General features: G+C 43.1%; 1 protein-coding gene across 1 annotated transcript; it reads left to right on the forward strand.

The window, feature by feature from the left end:
- Positions 1-343: 343 nt before the first annotated feature.
- On the forward strand, positions 344-20,092 carry twsg1a (twisted gastrulation BMP signaling modulator 1a). Its single transcript, XM_047588839.1, has 5 exons — positions 344-876; positions 1,611-1,769; positions 12,112-12,211; positions 17,504-17,761; positions 19,592-20,092. Exons 2-5 carry the CDS (start codon positions 1,644-1,646, stop codon positions 19,774-19,776), a joined length of 669 nt encoding a protein of 222 aa, XP_047444795.1. The 5' UTR covers positions 344-876; positions 1,611-1,643; the 3' UTR covers positions 19,777-20,092.
- Positions 20,093-20,711: the final 619 nt, after the last annotated feature.

A 20,711-nucleotide genomic window follows, 5' to 3' on the forward strand; every position in this document is an offset into this window, starting at 1 on the left:
GCTGAATAAGTCACATTAGATTAAACTTGTGCAAAGACTAAAGCTTTTTTTCAAAGCTTTTATTTTGCAATTCTTGGCTTGCGTTTGTCTTCAAACACACTCATCTTTCTCGACCCACGTTTTCCTGAATCTGATTGAAATTTAAATGCGTCTTCCTCCCCATTCAGGCTGTAGGTTTTTGAGGCCTTTGATGAAGTCTTGCAAACGCACATGAAGCAGCAGCAGAAAAGAAAAAAAAAAAAAACTGTGGAGTTGAATGGCCCCCACCTGAGTGTTTTCTGTGTGGGGCTACAAACGGGCGCATGGCCGCTTCCCAGCTGGGGGCCTGATCAGATTCACGGCTTCCGAATCGCCCTTTCTCACCTAATGAGCAAAGCCGCCGATAAGAGCGGAGACAAAGGGCTTTTTAATGGGACAAGGGGGGTGGATTCAAAAGAAAAACTTGTCTTAGAAAAAAAAAAAGAAGAAGAAAAGAGGCAAACAGAGCCCACCTGAGTTGCCCGCTGATGGCTGGAGATAATTTACGCGGAAGACTTTTACGCACAGAGCTCTAATGTTTCTCCTCGAACTGGAGTGGAGTGGATCTTACATGTGCGCTAACTTGACGACGCTCAGCCGGTGTGTTTTTTTGTGAGTGAGTGTGTGTGTGTGTGCGTATGACCTGGGGCCCGGTGTTTTCCTCCACAGACCTTAGATAGAAAATGGAGTGTGTGCCTTTAAGGCGCCCGACTGCCTGTCGCTTTGTGCTGCGGAGAGACTGACGCCCTCTGGACACAGTGGACACTTGAGCGGCGGCAGAAGAACACCATCCTGGAGAAGTTCAAAGAGACAACAGCCAGAGAAACGAAAACCTGCGACCTTGTTAACTGCGTTGTGGTGAGTTTCAAAACCTCTTAATGCCTTTACTTCGTCCCCCCCTCTCCTCCTCCTCTCCTCCTCTTTGCGCTCGATCCTCTTGTGGCTGCGTGCGAGTGAGCCAAAGTTTTGAGCTGAAAGTGGGAGAGGAAAAAAGGAGAAGGTGAAGAAACGCGTTCGGGGCTCGTGGAGCTAATGTTCCTCACATGTTTTCTCCCCCGTCATGTGAAATGGAACAATGCGCAGCAAGTGTTGAAGTGTAAAAGCGGAGCGAGGGGGGGGGGATCGGAGTGTGTGTTAAAGCGCTACACATGGGTGAGGAAGAGGTGGAGGGTGGTGGTGGTGGTGGGGGGAGAGAGAGAGAAAAATGGGTGAAGGGAGCTGATGTTGCCAGATGTGTGAGCATTGTTATTCCACGGTAAAGCAGGCAGACCCTGGCTTTGAATGAAAGTGTGGCGCAGCCCTTTTAGAAATGTGGTGTTTACATGTTGGAGCCTGTGATTTTCCCCCTGCATGGCACGGCTGGGATTTCCTTCACATTTGTGTGTTTGAGCTGCAACAAATAGATCAAAAAAAGGTCAGCTAAGACCTCATGTTCTGCAAGAAGGAGCGCACGAACGAAAGCTTAAAGTCTCAGCTTGATGGGAAAGTTAATGTCCTGCATCAGCTCCCGTGCGTCGTGCGCCTCTTTGAAGTGAATCCTGAGGGGCTTTATTTGTCTTCGCCCTGATCTCTCGTGTCTCCTGTTGACGTAGGTGTTTCCAGTGCCGTGCTGGTGAGCCGTCAGGATGAGGCCTGGTCAGCTGATCCTCCCTGCCGCCGCCACTCTCCTCGTCCTCCTGTCCGGACTGTCTCTGACCTTCGGCTGCAACAAGGCCCTGTGCGCCAGCGACGTCAGCAAATGTCTCATCCAGGTAAAAGAACGCCTTGGTTTTCTCCTCTACAGCCACAGATCTGCAGGACGCAACCCCCGTCTAGCGTCTCGTCTGCAAAGATAAACCTCCACAAGTGTAGAGTTTAGTTTTTAAACCCTAAATTTAGATTAACGCGATGAATCACTCTCCTTCTCCTTTAGTTGACGCCTTGCGTTTAACTCGTGCGTGTCGCCCTCGACGAGAACACGTATGAGGACGAGCCGTCCGGCCCGTGTTCCTCTTGAAAATTTGCATGAAACGAGGAAAACTACGCAGCAGCTTTCTTCTGGCTGGTAGCAGAAATACGCTCGCCGAAAATACGCCTCAGCTGCTTTCACTCCCCGGAGCCAAAGTGTCAGTTTTGCACAAGTATTTCTCATAATAACAAATATCCAGCGGCAGCTGGAGTCGAGCTGAATTCTGCCAGGACAAGATGGAGATCTGGAGCCGAGAACAAAGATGGAATCTGTTGCGAACTATGCAGATACATTCCTTCGATAAGCCAAGAAAAGTTCGGAAGGGAGGTTTTATTTCCCAGAGAGACAAGATGTGAGTTTACCTGCGCTGTCCTTTTATCTTTTATTTCGGGGGGGGGTTCACTCTTCTCTCTCTTTGATTCATGTGTGAGCTTTTCTTTCTTCGGACTCGTGTTGACTTTCTAACATCACTTCCTCCGTGTCACTTTTTCCCCCCACTCAACATCTGAAGGCCAGCGGGTGCTGGGATGAGGTTTTGCTGCCCGCTACTTTCGTGCATTCTTGTTATTTCGAGCGGGGAAAATTAAGAGAGGTGTTGGCCGTGTCTTTCCACAAGCTGTCAAGTCAGATTTGAGCTGCAGCTGCTTGTCCCGTGTCATGCGGGTGAGTGCTGTGTGTTTAGCGGCCCTGCCTCTCCCATTAACGTCTTTAAAGTGCTGTCATTAACCTCGGTGGCTATTTCACCTGTTTGACCTCGGTCGGTGTGACGGCGACTTGCAGCTCTCGTCAGCAGGGAAACGCAACAATCGTTTTAGCCAAATGCATAAAAATACAGGTTGTCTTTTTGTCATCATTCCCCCACAATGTTGCCTCAATCAACAGAAACAGAAATGCTAAATTAAGCTTGTTGTTTGAGGCCTGGTGAACTTGTTGTGATGTTGTTATGGGTACCTGCGTCGACTGTATATAAAGGCTGATGAGATGTCGGACGTATGGTTTCTGAAGCGTAGCTCTGGAGCTCAGTGTGGTGCCTCCTCCACCTGGTGAGAACTGAACCATGAGTGGAGCCGAGGTGGGCAGGTGACGCCTGGGAGGGTAGCAGCTTTACTCAGCTTCTCTCAGATATGCTTCACGCTAAACAAAGCACGTTAAACTTTAAGCTCCTGAGACCCGGCGTCCTCATTTGGGGATGTTACGTTTTAAGTTTGCTGCAGCTTATTCTGCTTCATTTAGACCTGTTGTGCTCATAAGGAGACACTTTTGTCTTGTTAGCGAAGGGTCAAAACACTTTTTTGTTTATTCTTATTGACTTTTCTAGTTTGATGTGACATCTGAATTTAACAAATTCCCAAGTGCTCGTTTGAGGACATTCGTATTTCATCGTTTCCAGTTCTGCTTTTGTATTAAGTTTTGGTTGAAATAATCCCTGTCTCCACATAATTTCTTTCCAAAACTACTTCCAGTTCAAAGATGATGCTTATTTTTTTTATACTCCAACAATCCCAAATACCTAAAGATCTTAATCTTATTTTAAAGAAATTAATATGCAGATAGAAATATAAAAAATGTCATCTATACAGTTTTCATGAATAGGAAAAGAACACGTTTTTTCTACCAGTAAACATGTTTATTTCTGTTGTAAAGTTATAAAGTTTAACGTGCATTTCTACGAGGATTGACTCACTTTCGCCTCAAGCCTCAAGTGGCCATTCATGGAACTGCAGCTTTTTGGCGCTTATTGCATTGGCTTCAGTTTTTTTAAGCTCCATTTCTTGCTTGTGGTGATCTTGTTATATGCTGCTGTATTAAGGCATCTGTCGGATTCAAGCACAAACCAAAAAATAAGCTAACACTACAGATTAATCCAGTGGTTCTGGTTCTTGTTAATAAAAAAGCCTTTTGGGACGCAGTGCATCTGGCTTCTGAGGGGTCTCGGGTGCTGTTGCAGCATTTTCCTGGTGCTGAGATTTCCGCATTGTCCCCTTTTGGACAAAGTAGGGACAACCTTAATTAAACCCTATTGTGCTTTAATTGATGCTGTTGTTGCAGAATCAAAAACAAACCAAAGATCCAGAATCAGGAGATAAAAATGCAATATTTTCCAGGATCTGTTGCTTTTTGTTTAGGGGCAAATTCTGTTTTCTTAATTTAAAAACTTGTTGCTTGAACAGGTGTTTTTGTCCGACGATAATGCACCAGGGCTGTAACTTTAATACGTCCTTTATAATAATATTTTTTTCCCCAGAACCAAAGTTTACATCTACTCTTGTTTAAAAAAATTGCTCAGTTGCTTCATATAAAACCAGGAAAAGAAGCAAAACTTTTGCATTTAGATTCCCGTAACAAGCACATGCAGCACTTTTCAGTTAATCATCAGATTTGTTGATGGTGAAATAGTATTTTCCAGATAACCCTGATTTTTTTTTGTGTACTTGTGCAATTTTCCTCAAACCTTCACAGGACATAGTCAGATTACCGCCTGCCTGTTCTGGCTTAAACTCTTTGGCACCAAACAAACCACCAACTTCTGTTCCCTCTGGTTTTCGGTTTCCTCCGAATATTTGCGGCTCTGCTGGTTGTTCTTTACTTCCAGGTGGCTTATTTCGCCTCATGAATCACCGCTCGGGACTACAAGCTCTTTAGCTCGCGCGACCCCGCCGACACCAACTCGCTAGCTGTCAGAGCAGAGAGCGATGGTGCGTGTGCCGTGAAGGAGAAACTTTTTCCGCCTCTCCACGTTGCTCGTGATTAGTGGGATCTGCCGTGCGACGCTCGTTTTTACGCTCTGCTGCCATCTCAAGTCATTTGTCTGAATTCCCTAAAACCCCTGAGGGTGGGAGAACATGAGAGGAGGAGGAGGAGGAGGAAGGAGGGAAGGCTAAGGTCAGGAGGAGGTGTGTGTGTCTGTGGGGGGAGGTTGGTTCAGGGAAGTATACAGTTGGAAGCGTGATTAGTGTGCAGAGATTCACAAGCCAACTTTGTCCAGACTGGGCTGTGTAGCGGGGTGGGGCCGCCGGTTTCAAAGCTAACACACAGCGGCGGTCGCTGGGCAGGATGAGGCAACACATGTTCACTTTCTCCAGAGTCCCTTTTGTCTCGCAGCAGCTGAGCTTTGAATGATTACAGAGGTTTCCTGAAGAAAGCCAAATAAGACGTGTTTAAGTCGCCCCAAATAACTTCATCCGCCACCGTGAGGAAATTGTTTGAAGGTTTCCAACTTGTTACTTTTAATCCCTCTGTCAGTTTTCCAATAGTTTATTGTGTAACATGTTGGAAAAAGTTAAACGGCATGTTTTCACATTTTTATTATTATTATTTTTTGTCTTTTTGCTGCTTTATTTACGTGAGTGAGACTTTTTCCTTTCGTGAAAAGAATAATAGACGTTTAGCAAATCTGCTGCTCTCTAGTCTGGTATAACTAATGAGATACATTCGGTTCTGCATTAAAAGGACAAGATACAGCATATTAACTGTGGCGCATTAGATATAGTCGGTGTATTAACCAGGCTACCACTAAGGTTTTTGTGCTACACAAATGTTTCCAGGCATTAGTTTCATAAGTGATGCAAACAATGACAGCAAATAACAATGTCTCCCTAAATGTTGATAAAGCAGATTTTAAAGTTTGGACACAAACATGCTAACTGCCTCCCAGTCCTTGAGCTGTTTGAGCTAACTGCCTCCTCGCCTCAGCACAGAGTTGTACTGATCTTTTTCTTAACCTTCGGCTGGAAAGCAAGTAACATTTTTACTAGTGCTGTCAAACGATTCAAATTTTTAATCATGATTAATCACAGGGTTAATTTCGATTAATCACGATTAATTTTCTTTCATTTTTAAAGCATTTTAATCACGTTTAATTTTGAAGGAGCAAACAGACACAAGGAGGAAGGGAACATATGCATATATATGTTTATTTAACACCTTCAACAGTTTCAACAAAACATCATGAAACAACTGAACAACTTTTTGTCTATCTTTTTCAAACTTCTCTCCACATTCATGTGTCCCTGTTCTTCCTCTTCTAGCAGCTACGTAGACAAACTAACTTGTTGACATTGTCCGAGAGGAGATCCGACCGCTTCTTATTTACAGTGTTGCTGCAGTTGAGAACAGTGGTTGCAAGAGTTGCCACATATTTTCAAGCCAGCATCGTCTTTGTCTTGGTTTGTCTCAGGCTACATGACGCGTTAGTTGAAGTGCTAGCAGAATCCCCTACTAGCCTATGCATGTTGTTAATGTGGTACTGTGGTGCTGGAAGTGCTTTGGTGAAAAGAAAACTCCTTCCTGCAGAGTGTGCATAATACTTGGCGTGTGTATTTAGCATCCTCCATCTTTATGGGTCGGTTCTGCCGCCTGTCACTACCAGATCAGCTGCACATTTGTTTATGCACGACATTAACTCTACTTGGACAAATTGGACGTTCAGAGTCATGCTATCCTGCAGACCGCTTCATTGCATTAAAAATTTTAATCAGATTATTCATAATGATGCATTAGTCCACATTAACGTGTTCATTTTAACAGCCCTAATTTCTACCATGTTTCTTTAAACTTAAAATCATTTTGCTAAGCTAAGCTGAGCTAATGAAAGTTTTGCACCGCTAACTGCTACTTAGCTTAAAAGCTGTAATGCACAGATATGTCGTACCCATATTTTCGTCTAACTCTTGGAAAAGAAACAAGTGAGCAAGTAAACATTTGATCCAATGACAATGACGTGTTTGTAAAGAGCCGGGCTAGCTACTTTCCATTGCTTGCGATCAAAGTGCTAAGCTAATCACTTCATAGCTTTTCTTTCATATTCATATGAGTAGTCTCCATATTTTATTTTTTTAAGAAAACATCTTATAAATATGGTTCCATAAGAGAGCTATGCTAACAGTTAGCTGTTTCCCTTCTAACAGGCTAGGCTAGCTAGCTTGAACCTCTTCTGTTCGACTGAAAGGTTTAAGGAAAGTATTTATGTCTGATTTGTGAAATATGAGCCGCATGTTTTCCCCCCTGAGTCGCTGTTTAAGCTTTTTTTTATAATTCCACCTTTGAGAGTCATAATTACTCATGGGATCAGATCCCGATCAGAGGTTTGGGGATTGAGAGGCCGGTGATTAAGTGAGCTGTGTGTGGTTTTGCAATCCCTCAATGGTGAGTCACTGGAGAGTCTTTTATCATTGCTGGGGCTGTTTACGCGTAGGGGACGGTTTCTGTGCAGATAAAAAGAGAAACACTGGGTAGAGAGACGGAACCGAAACGGGAGAAAGGGAGGTAAGTAGGGGGGAAAGTGTGTTGTTGTTGTTGTTGAGGAGGGGTGGGTGGGGGGGGCGGCTATGTTCTGTTCTCCAGGTGTTTTCTTCTCCCTCCCTCCCTCCTGTTTCTCCCCCCTCCGACTCCCCTATTGCGGTGACCTTGATGTGGAGGAATGTGCTCCCTGTTCTGTGTCAGGAGGGAACAGAGGGGAGGAAGAGGAACCTCTCCGGCAGTCTCACCCGCTTTTCAGTCCCACCTACTTGCCTTTTTTTTAGTTTTTTAGTTTTGTCTCCTTTTTATGCAGGAGTCCAGGTATCGCCGATGGTTTTCTGTGTCTTCAGAAGCTCTTGTCATAACATTACCTTCCATCTATAAAAAGCACAGGCTGCCTCTCTCTCTTTTTTTTTTTTTTTGTATCTAAAGCTGTGCACAAACCAGCGCACTCAGCCGGATCTATATATAACTGCAAATTGGAGGAAAAAATCTCCTAATATAGAATCGGACTTTAAAACGGAGGCGTTATATTCCTTCTATAAACTACATGTGGCAGCTGTAGACCTGAGTTAATGTGCACTTGGACTTGGCAGGGTTTAGATTTTTAGATGCCTGAACTCAGTAATGGGTTGATAGGATGATTTAGAAAATTTACAGGAAAGACCACTAATGCGGCATAACATTATGACCACCTTCCTAATATAGTGCAGGTCTCCTTTGTGCCTCCGAAGCAGTTGTGACTCATCAGAGAATGGACATGGACCTTCTGAGGGTGTCCTGTGGTGGCGTCTGGTAACAAAGTGTAGTTAGTGGGGTCAGGGGGGGGCTTTGGGTCGTATGGGTTGAGGGGAGGGGGCTCTGTAGACCAGGCTTGTTCCAGTGCATCAAACAGATGCTTGCTAAGTTTGAGGTCTTGGAGGCCAGGTCAACACCCTGTGCTGCTTTTCATGTTTTTTTTGTTTGTTTTTTGTGTGTGTGTGTGTGTGTGTGTGTGTTGAGGAGTGTCGTTGCTACGGGGTGTGGGTCGCTGGTCGGGTCTAGGTCTAACATCCACACGAATGAATGCCAGGGCCCAAGGTTTCCCAGTAAAACACTGAATTGTCAAAAGATGATCAATGTTATTAACTTCTCCTCCGTCACTGGTTTTAATGTTGTGGCTGATCGGTGTGACTGGGCTCCAGTGGCTCATGTGACTCTAAACTCCCCACTAGTCATTCAGAACTGAATAAAACCCTCCTGGATGAAAAGTGGAAGGTCTTCAGGAAAACGAGTTTTATCTTCGTCCGTATAGACTTAATTGTATTTTGGGATAATCCTGGTTCATTTCAACTTGCCATGTTTTTCATGAATGTGGTGCTGCGGGTCCAGCCCAAAATGAGTCTGGTAACGTGCAATTTGGATTTTATTGCAGAGAGTGGTTTCAGCCGTGCGCAGTTTCATAGTCCTACAACCAATCGGAGCCATTTTATCGTAATCACACGTCCACTGACCAGAGACCGATATTCATCATTTCACCGTCTTTTCTTAACTTTGACCAAACACAACCCACAGGCTGGAGTCTGGATGTTTTGTGCGCCCACCGTCCACCCTGAGAACATGTGACATGACATAATTTCTAAAATACGAAGCGTGTACCAAACAGTCCACCGGGCTTTTTGAGGTTAGGTTTCTACATGAAGACCTGAACTTGCTCCAAAACAGTTTCTCGAACCGGCGTAATTTGAAGTGTGATGAGGCAAAAACGAACCCTTGCATTAGCAAAACATCTCGGCCAGTGAAAAGTGCTGCCTAGTTATTACTTTAACCGTCTGTTATGGGTCACGGTTTTACCGAGAAACGTCCTGGTTGAACTTTGACTCACTTACAGTCGAGTAAATGATTTTAACGTGCGTCGACAGAGGCAGCGATTTCTCATTAAAACGTTGGCGTGATCCCTGCTTCTCACTAGGTTTGGGAAAAAAAAAAAAAGCCCCTACAGAAGTAATGCCAGAGATGTAATAAACTGGTATTATCCTTTCTAGGATAATAGTCTGAGTAAAACCATTTGAGAATATGATTTGAATGTGGTGAAGATCTACGTGTCCCGACCTGCTCTGTTCATGAAAGGAAATGGAGCAGAAGTTTATTTTTCCCAGGGTTATCACTGCGTCTGTGGTCGCTCAACATTCTTCTGTAGATACCACACATGCCGCGTGCTCTGTCTTGTAACGGCTCGCGTCCTTTTAATAGTCACCGTAGTCACCGGACGGCAAAACCTGGTGTTGCTCTTTGCGTTGGTGTTTTAATGCCACGGCTCCTGTTTGGAGTTGTTTGTCGTCTGCTTGTCGTGATTTTACTGGTGCACCTGCCAGACCTGAGTCTCTGTGGTTCATTTAAACCAGGGCCACAATGTTCATTTTGCAGTGCATTAAGTTAAATATGGGTATATATGTAGTATGCATGTGCAAAATGAGCAGATACTGAACGTCTGCTCCTTTTAAATAAGAAAAATTATTGAAGCGCTTTGAAATATTTGCAGACAGAAAGAAGAAAATGAATATTTGAACCTGTGTATTATTTAAATAGCTTAATATTGAATGCAAAATGATAATAATAATGTATATTTAAAGATGGCACTGATTTAGACTTTAACCCCATGGAGCTGGTTTGTGACAAACTGGACAGAAGAGTGAAAGCAAAGCAAACCTACGAGTGTCTCACATTTCTGGGAACTTCTGCAACAAAACTGGGACGAACTCTCTGGAAAAATATGTGATTTCCATTTTAGAAAGAAAGAAAGAATGTCACAAAGTGTGTAAATCAGACAAAGATGGTTACTGTGACGAGTCCCAAGTCTAGAATATGTTTTGGGTTATATGTTGATTCCATGATTTGTTTTTGACTTCAGTTGTTTATTTGGTCCGTGCTTTCATTTCAGAGTAAAATGAGACATTGATCATTAAGTGTGTGTCTTTGAATACAAAGACGTTTAGTGCAACAGGGGAAAGTAACATGGGACAAAACATGTCTCCCATTAATCATACAGACTTCAACTGTGCTACATACAATGATGGAATTGACCTTGATATAATGAAAATAATGGTTCTTCCAACTTTTGAATTTTCTTTTGTCTGTGTGCCACTGCTTAACACACTCCATCTGCTGGTCTTCTTCACCTCAGGAAGGAGAATTCAAGACAGAGCCGCCCCTGGTTTAGGAGTATATGTGGACGTGTGACGCACATTCAGAGGTTAATGATGTGAAACTGAAAATATAAGGAGATTAATCGCACAACTGTGCACAGATGATTCAGTTCATGTACAGTCATCCCAGCAGCACCACCGCTTCTTAAGAAGATGAAGAAGCTGCTTGGAAACGTCTTCATGAGTAAAGCAGAAGTCCGTTGACCACATGGTGGCAATTCATTGTTTTGATGGGAAACTTTTGGACTTGGTATTCATTCATTCATGTGGATGTTACTTAGACATGTAGCACCCACCTAAACCAGACCAGACACCCCCACCCCGTAGCAATGACACTCCTCAGGCTTCTTCAACCTTGTCTTACTCTGTTTTCTGTAGCCGATCAACTCTTTATGATGAAAATTGACTTTGAACTCATGCTTCAGGCCGCTATAGAAATAGACTATATTTAACCCTTAGGTGCATGAACTACCAGTACCTACACTCCTACATGAGTGTAGGATGGATGCATTTTATGCTGTAAACCTCGGACATTTCTTTCATATTGCTTAAAGATGATGTTGTTTTTATGATAGTGGTCAACAAAAGATCACTTTTTATTCTCATTTTGTCACAGAACAGCTTTGAGAAAGGTAAAAAATCCAATAATGATCCCAACACGAGAATGATTTCATATTTTACGTACTAATAATAATAATAATCGGTTTTATATAGCGCTTTTCTAAATAACCAGAGATGCCACTGCCAGTCACAGCTGACCTTCATCCACTCACACAGTCGCACCCTGGTGGTAAACTACCTCAGTAGTCTACAAAGTAGTCATTTGATGATGGTAACACAACACTATCACACAAAACCTGAGGGTTAATAGATCTGTGAAGATCTCGGTCATCCAGGTCATGTTAATCCAAAAGGCGTTTGAAGAAAGTCAACTGGACTTGTAGAACAGAAACTTGCTTAACCAGAAACTGGTGCCACTAATTATGGAAATTAGTGGCACCAGTTTCTGGTCAAGCAAGTTTCAGAGTTTTCCTTTTGAAACCTCGACTTCCCACTGATCTCTCAGAACTGAAGAAGCTACTCGGATGAGTGGCGAAACGTCCAGCTGCCTTCGTTCAACTCCGTTTGGACGGGTTAATACGGTTAAACCCAGTAGTTTTCCTTAAATGCTCCGTATCTCTAAATCGCCGGTCTTGATCGTGTCTCGTTTGCTGTTTACAGCCGCAAGTTTCTGGCGTAATAATGACGCTTTATTGTCATTCCCATATTTTTCCAGTTTGTGAGAATAAGTTTTGTAAATACGGGGCTTAAATCAAGTCAGAAGAGAGGGGGTGAAGTTCAGTTTTCAATTGCTACGGTTATTTCGACACAAACAGCGGCGGGATCTGCTGAGCCCCAAACAATGAGGAATTAAAGCCAATGTAAACAAAGCACGGAGGACTGTTTTAGAGTCTAAATGGGCTGAAATACACCCAGCTGACATGCACCGCCGGCAGTGTGCTGCCTCACATCTGGCCTCCTGGTTCCTCTTCCTCTCTTCTTCATCCGTTTCTTTATCGGCAGTTATTGAAATATCAGCGGCAAACAAAATGCCGGTCCAATTATGAGCCTTTTAAAGCTGTGTTTTGGTAACAGAAGTGTTGGGGTCTGCTGCAGATGGTTGCGTGTCCTCCTTTTGTTTTCTGCTGAATCATGTCTTTGCGTGTGTTTTCCCCCCCGCAGGAGCTGTGCCAGTGTCGTCCCTCTGATGGGAACTGCTCCTGCTGCAAGGAGTGCATGCTGTGTCTGGGGAACCTCTGGGAAGAGTGCTGCGACTGCGTGGGTGAGTGCGTTTGTGGAGCGGGGGGGGTGGGGTGGGGGGCTCATTTATTAACAACATATTTTAAAGCTGACAGCAAGTTAGTCAGCATTATCCTGCAGTTGGAAAACTTTAGTGCGCGGCCCACGCTCCTGTCCAAATGGATTTACGCACGGAGGAGGTTCTGAAGGCCACATGGCCGCTGATAACGGCTGAGCCGAAACATCTGCTGGAGGCATCAGCGTCAGCAAAGATACCTGCAGCCTCCCAGCATCTGTGCTGTTGGGTGCCCGCAGTTTAGTTTGTGAGGGACAGCGTGCAGTATTAAACATAAATACTATGGTGGTGTTTTGTACCAGACTTTGATTTATGCTACTTTTTTTTAATCAAGTTGCACACAGATATTATATATATATATATATATATACACACACACAATATAGAGTCATGAAGCAGCTCATATTCACACTTTTCTAGCCGCACTTTACTTTAGAGATCAGACGTTATTATTGGATGTTGCTTGTTTTTAGCTGGCACTATAACCAGATTAATAAAGAATAGTTTATTTTCTTAACTAAAATATTGAACCAGGACAGTGGCACCATTTGGCTTTGGTGATTGTTGTATAGAGGGTATAGACTGACGTCACTGCCACCTGAGGCCACACCCCCCTGAGTGGCAAAAACATGGTGAAACGCAGCAGTAAATACAGCAAAACCAGGGAAAATGTAGATTATCAGATGAAATTAAGGAGAATTGAACTCGACAACAGATCCATACGAACTAGAATGGATTTGAAAAAGTGGATTAGCCTCAGTTTCAGTTAGTTTTAGTTCATTTCAGTTATGATAAATGTAGCTAAATAAAAGATGCTAATGCTAAGAGCTTTACGAAGAAGTTACGTTAGCTATATAATTCTGCAGCATCCGACCGGACGTTAAAAGGACGACGAGGACAACGTGGACAAACGTATCTGACAGCCCTCCAGAACGTAACTTAAGAAGCAACTTATCTTTGACGCTATCAAAAAAATACAGCGTAAATTAATATTACCTGACACTAAACGTGAACCACAACACCAAGTTTCGGTGCCTGGATTCCAGTTATTTCTTCGTAATGCAACGATCCATTTAATACTTTTTTCTTTGGCTGATATCTGCAAAAATAAATCTCTGACTGCTTTTCAAATCTGTTGATTCAGTCGATTTCACAACAGCTCTTCGCCTTTGTTTAAAATTAATTTTATTGTTTAGACGCGATTAAAGCTCAAGATTCGAGCTCAATTTTTGCCACTCATCAGTCGTAACCATGGAGACTTACTGTGACGTCATACCCTCCACTGTGCTGCAACATAGTTTTAATAATTCTGGCACTGAACTCTTTCCATACATTTCGTGTTGGTCACCGATCACTTAAAATCTCCCGGTTAAAAGCCTCTGAAACACGGAGGTCGCGTCACGCTCGGCAGCCGAGAGGCAGGTTATGTTGCTGTGGGGGGGTGAGTGAGTGTTGCCGCGCCGATACGAGATGAGTGTGAGGTGAGCGAAGCCAGACGGAGGCCGGGCCGCTGTTTATCGGAGCGCAGGAAATGAAAAGAAACGTCGCCGCCACATGAGTAGCACCTCCAACATGTGGACGGGAAGTCTCCTCGAGATCAAAGGAGGAAGAAGCCGGAAGAGACAGAGGGGACGGAGAGGTCGGTTTAGTCTGGATGAACTCTGACTCGCAGGCTCTCGGTGAAGTGTGAGGTGTGTTATGAAACACACACACACACATACAAAAGAAAAAAAACGCTTCTTCCTCTCTGAAGCTGCGTCAGATTAAAAAATGTTCTCACGGTTGTTCAGCGTCTCAGGATATTTCAAGTGTCTTTTTTTAATTGTGTTTGTTGTTGGTTTGGGGGTCGTTTCGTGCGTCTTCGTGGTTGTGTTACACTTCTGTTTAGTTGTTTTGTGTGTGATTTTGTTGGTCGCATTAAATCTCTTTATAGTTGTTTTGTGTGTTTCTTTGAGGCTGTTTTGGCATCATTTTACATCATGGTTGTCTCTTTCATATTTTTTGTGGTTGTGTTGTGTTCTCAGTGTCTTTGTGGTTGTCTTGCACGTAGTGTTGTGGCTGTTTTGCTTGTTCATTTTGCCTTTTATAACTGGGTTGTGTTCCGTGTGTTTTAACCCTTTTTGTGTATCTGTTATGGTTTCGAATCTTTGGTTGTCTTTCTCTTGTCAGTTTGTGTGTAGTTTTGTGTGTCTCGGTTGCTTTAAATCTCTTTATAGCTGTTTTGTGCGTTTCTTCAAGGCTGTTTTGCGTCTACTTGTCATTTTGCATCGTGGTTGCCTTTCATATTTTTTTGTGGTTGTGTTGTGCGTGCTGTTTTCATTTAGTCTTGTAAGAAACACATCTTTGTGGTTGTGTTGTGTTCTCACTGCCTTGTCTTGCATGTAATTTTGTGTCTTTTTAGTTGTTTTTCGTCTTGTTTTGTCGCTTCAAATCTCTTGGTCGTTGTTTGGAGGGTTTTTGCGCGTTTCTTTGTTATCTTACATCGTGGTATGTGTTGCATCTTTTTAGTTGGGTTTGTGCTCATTTTGCATTTTGGATCAGGGTTGTGTTGAGCCTTTTTTGTATCCGTTGTGGTTTTGTCTTGCATTGTGTCTTTTGTGTTGGTTGTTTTTCGTGCAGTTTTGTGTATGTTCATTGATTCTGAATATTGTTGCATGGTCTTAGTAGTTTAACATCCCCTTGTTGTTTCTTGTGGGTGTTTTGTGTGTCTCTTTGGGGTTTTCCTTGCTTCTTTGTGTCTTCTTTACATTTGTGTTGAACCATTTTACAAGTCTGAGTCACGTTTCATCATATTTTGTTTTTAGATTACGTTTCATTGCGTCCGTTTTTTTGTAGTTTTTTTTGTGCGTCTCTCTGTTGTCTTTGTTACATTTCCTTTGAGTCATTCTACATCTGGTTTTGCATCTTGTTGTGTCTTCTTGGTTGCTTCACATCTCTTTATGGTTGTGTTGGTTCTTTTTTTGTGTGTTCTTGTGGTTATTGTGCGTCTCTCCTTAGGTTAGGCTTCGTTTGGGTCGTGTTGCATCTGCTTTCAGGATGCTCTGCATCTCTGTTGTGGTTTTAAGTCATTTTTGCATCTTTTCTTTGTCATTTTAAATCACTGATGTGATTGTTTTGCCACAATTGTCATGTGTTATCGTTCCACGCTTCTTTGTGGTTGTTGTGCATCTTTTTTTTGTTTGTATTTTATATTTGTTTGTTTGTTTGTGTCTGGTTATTCCGTGTTTCTTTGTGGTAATTCTTTATTCATTCTTCAGAACGTCTTTTTTCTTCCATTTCGTGAGATGCATCACTTCTCACCCCTTTTTCTGCGTCACTTTGTGGTGTTTTTTTTCTTCAATTTTAGTCTTTGCGTGTCTCTCTTTATCTCTTCGCTGTGTTTGTTTTGTCTCTGTGGTTGCTTTGCCTTTAGTCATTTCACATTTCCCTGTGGTTGTTTTTCCATGCTGTTTTCCTCGGTGTATTTTTGGTGATTTCGCCTTTTTGCCACAGTTGCCGTCCCGTTAACCCTTTTGTGTAATCCATCCATGACACCGGGTCGTTTTTTTTTTGTTTTTTCCCTTTTAGCAGACCAGTAGGGTCTTGGATCAGCTTTGACAGACATATATAGCCATGTGCGCTGACAAGGAGGCTTTATTAAAGCTCTTTCATGTGGAACACAAATACAAGAATCTGACACACAACGCTGAACTCGCTGCTGCTTCTGCTTCTGCTGCACAGATGTTAATGCAGTTGTTTTCCTCCTGGATGGATTTTTTTTTTAACAATTCATCAAGGATAGCTTGTAGCTGTGAGCGAGTGTATATGAACCTTGTTTATGTTTTTATTTTTTTATTTTTTTTTACCCATCTCACGTCCACTTTAAGTAAGTTTCCACTGTAAACGTGTGTCTGTGCCAGACGCTGACTACTTTGAAGTGTGCGTCTTTTGAGTGGTTAGAGGCGAGGAGAGGACAGTTTGTATTTTAGAGCGAAGGGAGGAGGAGGAGGAGGTAGGGAGGACCCATGTGTACGTTTTATCTGAAACAGCTGCTCCGGCTCTGCTTTTAGCATCGGTTTGTAATCCAATTCCTCTGTCAAACTCGGTTCCCCATTAAATGATTTACCCATTAGCCGTAATTCACTTTGACTCATTTAAAGGGTTAAGAAGATCATATCTGAGGATGTTGGGGACTTTGTCGAGTGATTACTACCATATTTGGGAATGAAATGAAGTGTTAAAAAGACCTTAATTTAGACGTGACAGTGGTGTGGTTTCCCCCCCCCTCCGGCCCGTTAGCCGCGATCATGTTTGAAATCGTGTATATTTTGAGGGAGATTGTGGCGTCAGATTGCGTCGACAGTGCGCTTGAAAAGGCTCCATTCACCCAAGTGACAGATAAAACAAACATATCATAGAGCGGTGCATGTTGATTTGCGGATGATTTTCACCCACGTTTAAAGATATCGTTGCTAATGTCGGCTACTTCTTACAGCGTGGGAAGCTTTGAGACCAACGATGTCTTTAGTTATAATACTTATGTGTATGAAAGTAAAGAAATCTGTGACTGAATTACAGAGATAAAGCTTTGAAATAATATTTAAATTGTTAACAGAGACAGAAAATATCAGTCAGCAGTTAAATGAACAAGCAATAAATGAAAATTTGTTATTAAAACGCGAATTTCAGGACAGAATCAATATAATGAAGGTAAATGTCGGATTAAAATTTGCTTTAAATAACTCGTTCCTAGTGCAATTTATAAATATACATTATTGTTATTATTTTGTACTTCATATTAATCCCTTATCACTTTACTAAAACGTATTGGATTTATGTTAATGTGTATTTAAAGAAATTTAAATTTGTGGGGGAAAATTTAAAAAATCTATATAAAAAATGTCTAATCAATTAAAAATTTTACAGGATTTCAAAAGGAGCTTAATAAGCAGCGATGGGGCGGAGCCTACTGATGACATCTTAGATAACGTCTTCTACCTCCATTTATTCCTTTACTAAAATATGTTGGATTCATGTTAATGTGTATTTTAAGAAATTTAAATTTGTGGGAGAAAATCTTAAAAAAAATATATAAAAAATGTCTAATCAACCAAACCTCCGCGGGCCCCCTTAAGGGTCACGGACTCCCTGTTGAACGTTCATGCTCTACAGTGTGAAAGAGTACGAGCGCGTCCCATTTGTGTGGAGGAAAAGTCACATTTGACTATAAAACAAGGAGCTAAGTTTCAAAACCATTTCATGTCTTTCTTGTGGCGTCAGGGATGTGCAACCCCAAGAACTACAACGACTCCCCGGCCACGTCCAAGAGCACCGTGGAGGAGCTGCACCGCCCGATCCCCTCGCTGTTCCGCGCCCTCACCGAAGGCGACGCGCCGATCAACATGATGGTCGTGTCCTTCCCCGTCGACGAGGAGCTCTCGCACCACGAGAACCTGGTGTCCTTCCTGGAGTCGCTCGACGACCAGCACCAGAACGTGTCCGTGCCCGGCAACAGCATCCACGCCTACGACATTCAAGGTGACGAACACACTGCCTGCTCATGTTTACGTCAGATAAAGTGTGTGTGAGTCTGATACTGAAAGTAGCCACGGTTTACTTGTTTCTATCCAACCACTACATTATACAGCAAAGTTTTATTTTTCTGTTGCACTACATTTACTTGACAGCTTATAACGGACCCTAGCAGATTAACTAGCGAGCTAATTAGCAGTTAATTAGCTCGCTTTTGATTCATTTTGAATGCTGGTTATACATAAGTATACCAGTCAGTCACAACATTATGACCACTGGCATGATTAGTAAAATAACATTGAGCCTCTTATGACAGTTCAGTGTTCTGTTGGGAAACTTTTGGACCTGGTATTCATTCATGTGGATGTTCCTTAGACATGTAGCACCCACCTAGACCAGAACAGACCCCCTCCAATATATACTGGTCAGGTTTTAAACAGTTGAGGAACTATACATATTGTACATGGATGTGCAAAGATAGCCAGAGATTGGTAAGTACAGGCTTTACTCCGGGATGTGGCTTCACGTTGAGTCTGGTTGCAGATGGGAAGAGGCCGTTCTTGTGGCGTGAGCTTTTGGTCCTGGTGGACCGTAAAAGCCTCCTGCCAGAGGGGAGCGGCTCAGACCGTGTCCGGGGTGAGAGGGGTCGGCCGAAGTCCGTCCCGTCGAGTCCTCCTCAGTCGGGGGAGACGCGCAGATCGTCCTCCGGCTACACTGGGGCATCCTTTCAATTAATCCTAGAATAATTTGAACGAAAAGCATTAAATTTGAATCAAAATGCAGAAAAAAAGAGAGAAAATGTTTTTAGAATATGTGGCTTGCGTCAACTCCTGCTCGCTATTAAAGTTTCTGAGTAATGCAGCAAAGGGAAAAACATGTTTCTCTTACATGACTCGCCTGCCCTGTCACATCCAGTCAGAATTTTCATTTACATTTATGAACACTCACCAAGGACCCGTGGCTGCACTATTTTAAGTGCAGTTTGTGCAACTTATACAAACTGCAGCAACTTTACACTTCTTTTTTTCCTCAGAAACACATTGAGTTGTTTGTAAGTGCAAACACGGAAATGCCCAAAGCACAGTTTTGTATTTTACTTTATTACCTGCGTGTCACCACTTTACTCCTCTACGTAAAACCTGATTATACTTGATTTATCTGATTATACAGCGGCGACCTGAATCGATTGACTTTGAACTGACGGGAAAAGAAAAGAGCGACGGGTGTGAAAAAGAGAAGCCAGAGTCTCGCTGCTGCGGTCGCGTCCTTGCGTCAACTCCACGCCACTGATAAAGTCTTTGCACGAGTTATAGAGCACAAGGGAAAAAAAGCTCCGCTCACATCACATGCCTTGCCGTTACATAGCGCTCTGGCCCTGTCAGCTCTAGTCAAAATTTTCATTTAAATTTATGCGCACTCACCGAGACCCGTGGTAATAAAACCTGACCCGGTCCAGCTGAAGTAGACTACAAAGTGGTTTCAGTGGGACGGTTCAGCCAAAACATCTCCGGCCAAGGGGATTGTAGCTGTGCTGTTTTTCTGTTTTTCTTATTTTTATTTTTTTTTGCGTCTGAGCCTCGAAACCAGCGCTGTTTGCTATAAAGGCGCTCTCATAATAGGAGCGTTCCCGCAGAGCCGAGCAGTTAACTCGTTAAGCTCACCAGAACACATGGTCGTGCTTAGCTGCAGCAAATTCATTTCACCCCTCGAAGTAAAAGTAGCAACGCTGAGGGGTTAAAGGTAATTACTTGTTTTTATAAACCAACTTTTACTGCGTCTGTGACTCACGCCGCTTCTTCTTCTTCTTCTTTTTCTCTTTTTCCTTTAACATTTCAGAACAGAATATGTGCACCGTGGTCTACTTCGACGACTGCGTGTCCATCCGTCAGTGTAAACTATACTGTGAGTCAATGGGAGGATCCAAGTACCGCTGGTTTCACAACGCCTGCTGCCAGTGCATCGGACCCGAGTGCGTGGACTACGGCAGCAAGGACGTCAAGTGCATGAACTGTCTCGACTGAAGTGCGGTCGCGTATTGTTACCAAAAGTCTGGGCCGCACCAGAGGACTGAGGGCAGAGGAAACTATGACTGTTATGTGTTAGCATTCCTCAGTTACCTTGTAAAATACCCCCCTACAACCCTCCTCCTCCTCCTCCTCCTCCTCCTCCTGCCCCTGCAAATTGTTTTTATTCTGCTGTTATTGGTTCACTGTATATTTTTAGATATGTTTTCAATAGTGTTTTTTACTAGAGGTGTATATGAATAATGTATTTTTACAATTATGGTCCGCTAAATCCCAGTCTCATGCCAAATAAAGAAAAGTTTGGTGACATGGACGGTTTTGTCTCTCGGAAATGAATCTGCATTTTTCTGTCCTGTTTTCACTGCGACTTATGAATGAAAAAACAGCGCTAATACGAGCGTTAAATGTTTGTCTTCTCGGTCTCCTGCTCTAATCTTAGCCTAGTGTTGCCCAAGTCAGGAAACTCATCATTTCCTGGGGAAACAAAGTTGTTATTATACCATTCAGGTCCACAGGTGTTCCAGTGCTCACTGACCGTCTCGTGCAAGCGAAGGGGAAAAGGGAACATTTGCTGATGCCAATCTCTCACCGCCCCGCACACAAATGCTCTTTGTAATGCCAGTACATTTTCAAAAGGCAGCAGGGTGCCCTATCACTGATTGCGCTCCCAATTGGCATGCAACGGCGGTTTGTGCAGACTCATCGACCTGACGCACAATGAGACCTTGTTTGTCTTTTTTTTTTTTTTTTTTTTTATGATATTGAATCACGGCCTCATTTCAGCTGCAGCTGTGTGGTTTGGAGCGGATGGTGCCAACGAAAGATCAGAGGACTAAAGTGTTTCAAATGTCGCAATGACCACCGGAGTGCGACCGCAGTGTTTGGGGATGAGGGTTGTGGTTTTACCGAATTTAGATCATAGCAGCTGCACA

Source organism: Mugil cephalus, chromosome 7, assembly GCF_022458985.1.
Source record: "Mugil cephalus isolate CIBA_MC_2020 chromosome 7, CIBA_Mcephalus_1.1, whole genome shotgun sequence".
Taxonomy (NCBI): domain Eukaryota; kingdom Metazoa; phylum Chordata; class Actinopteri; order Mugiliformes; family Mugilidae; genus Mugil; species Mugil cephalus.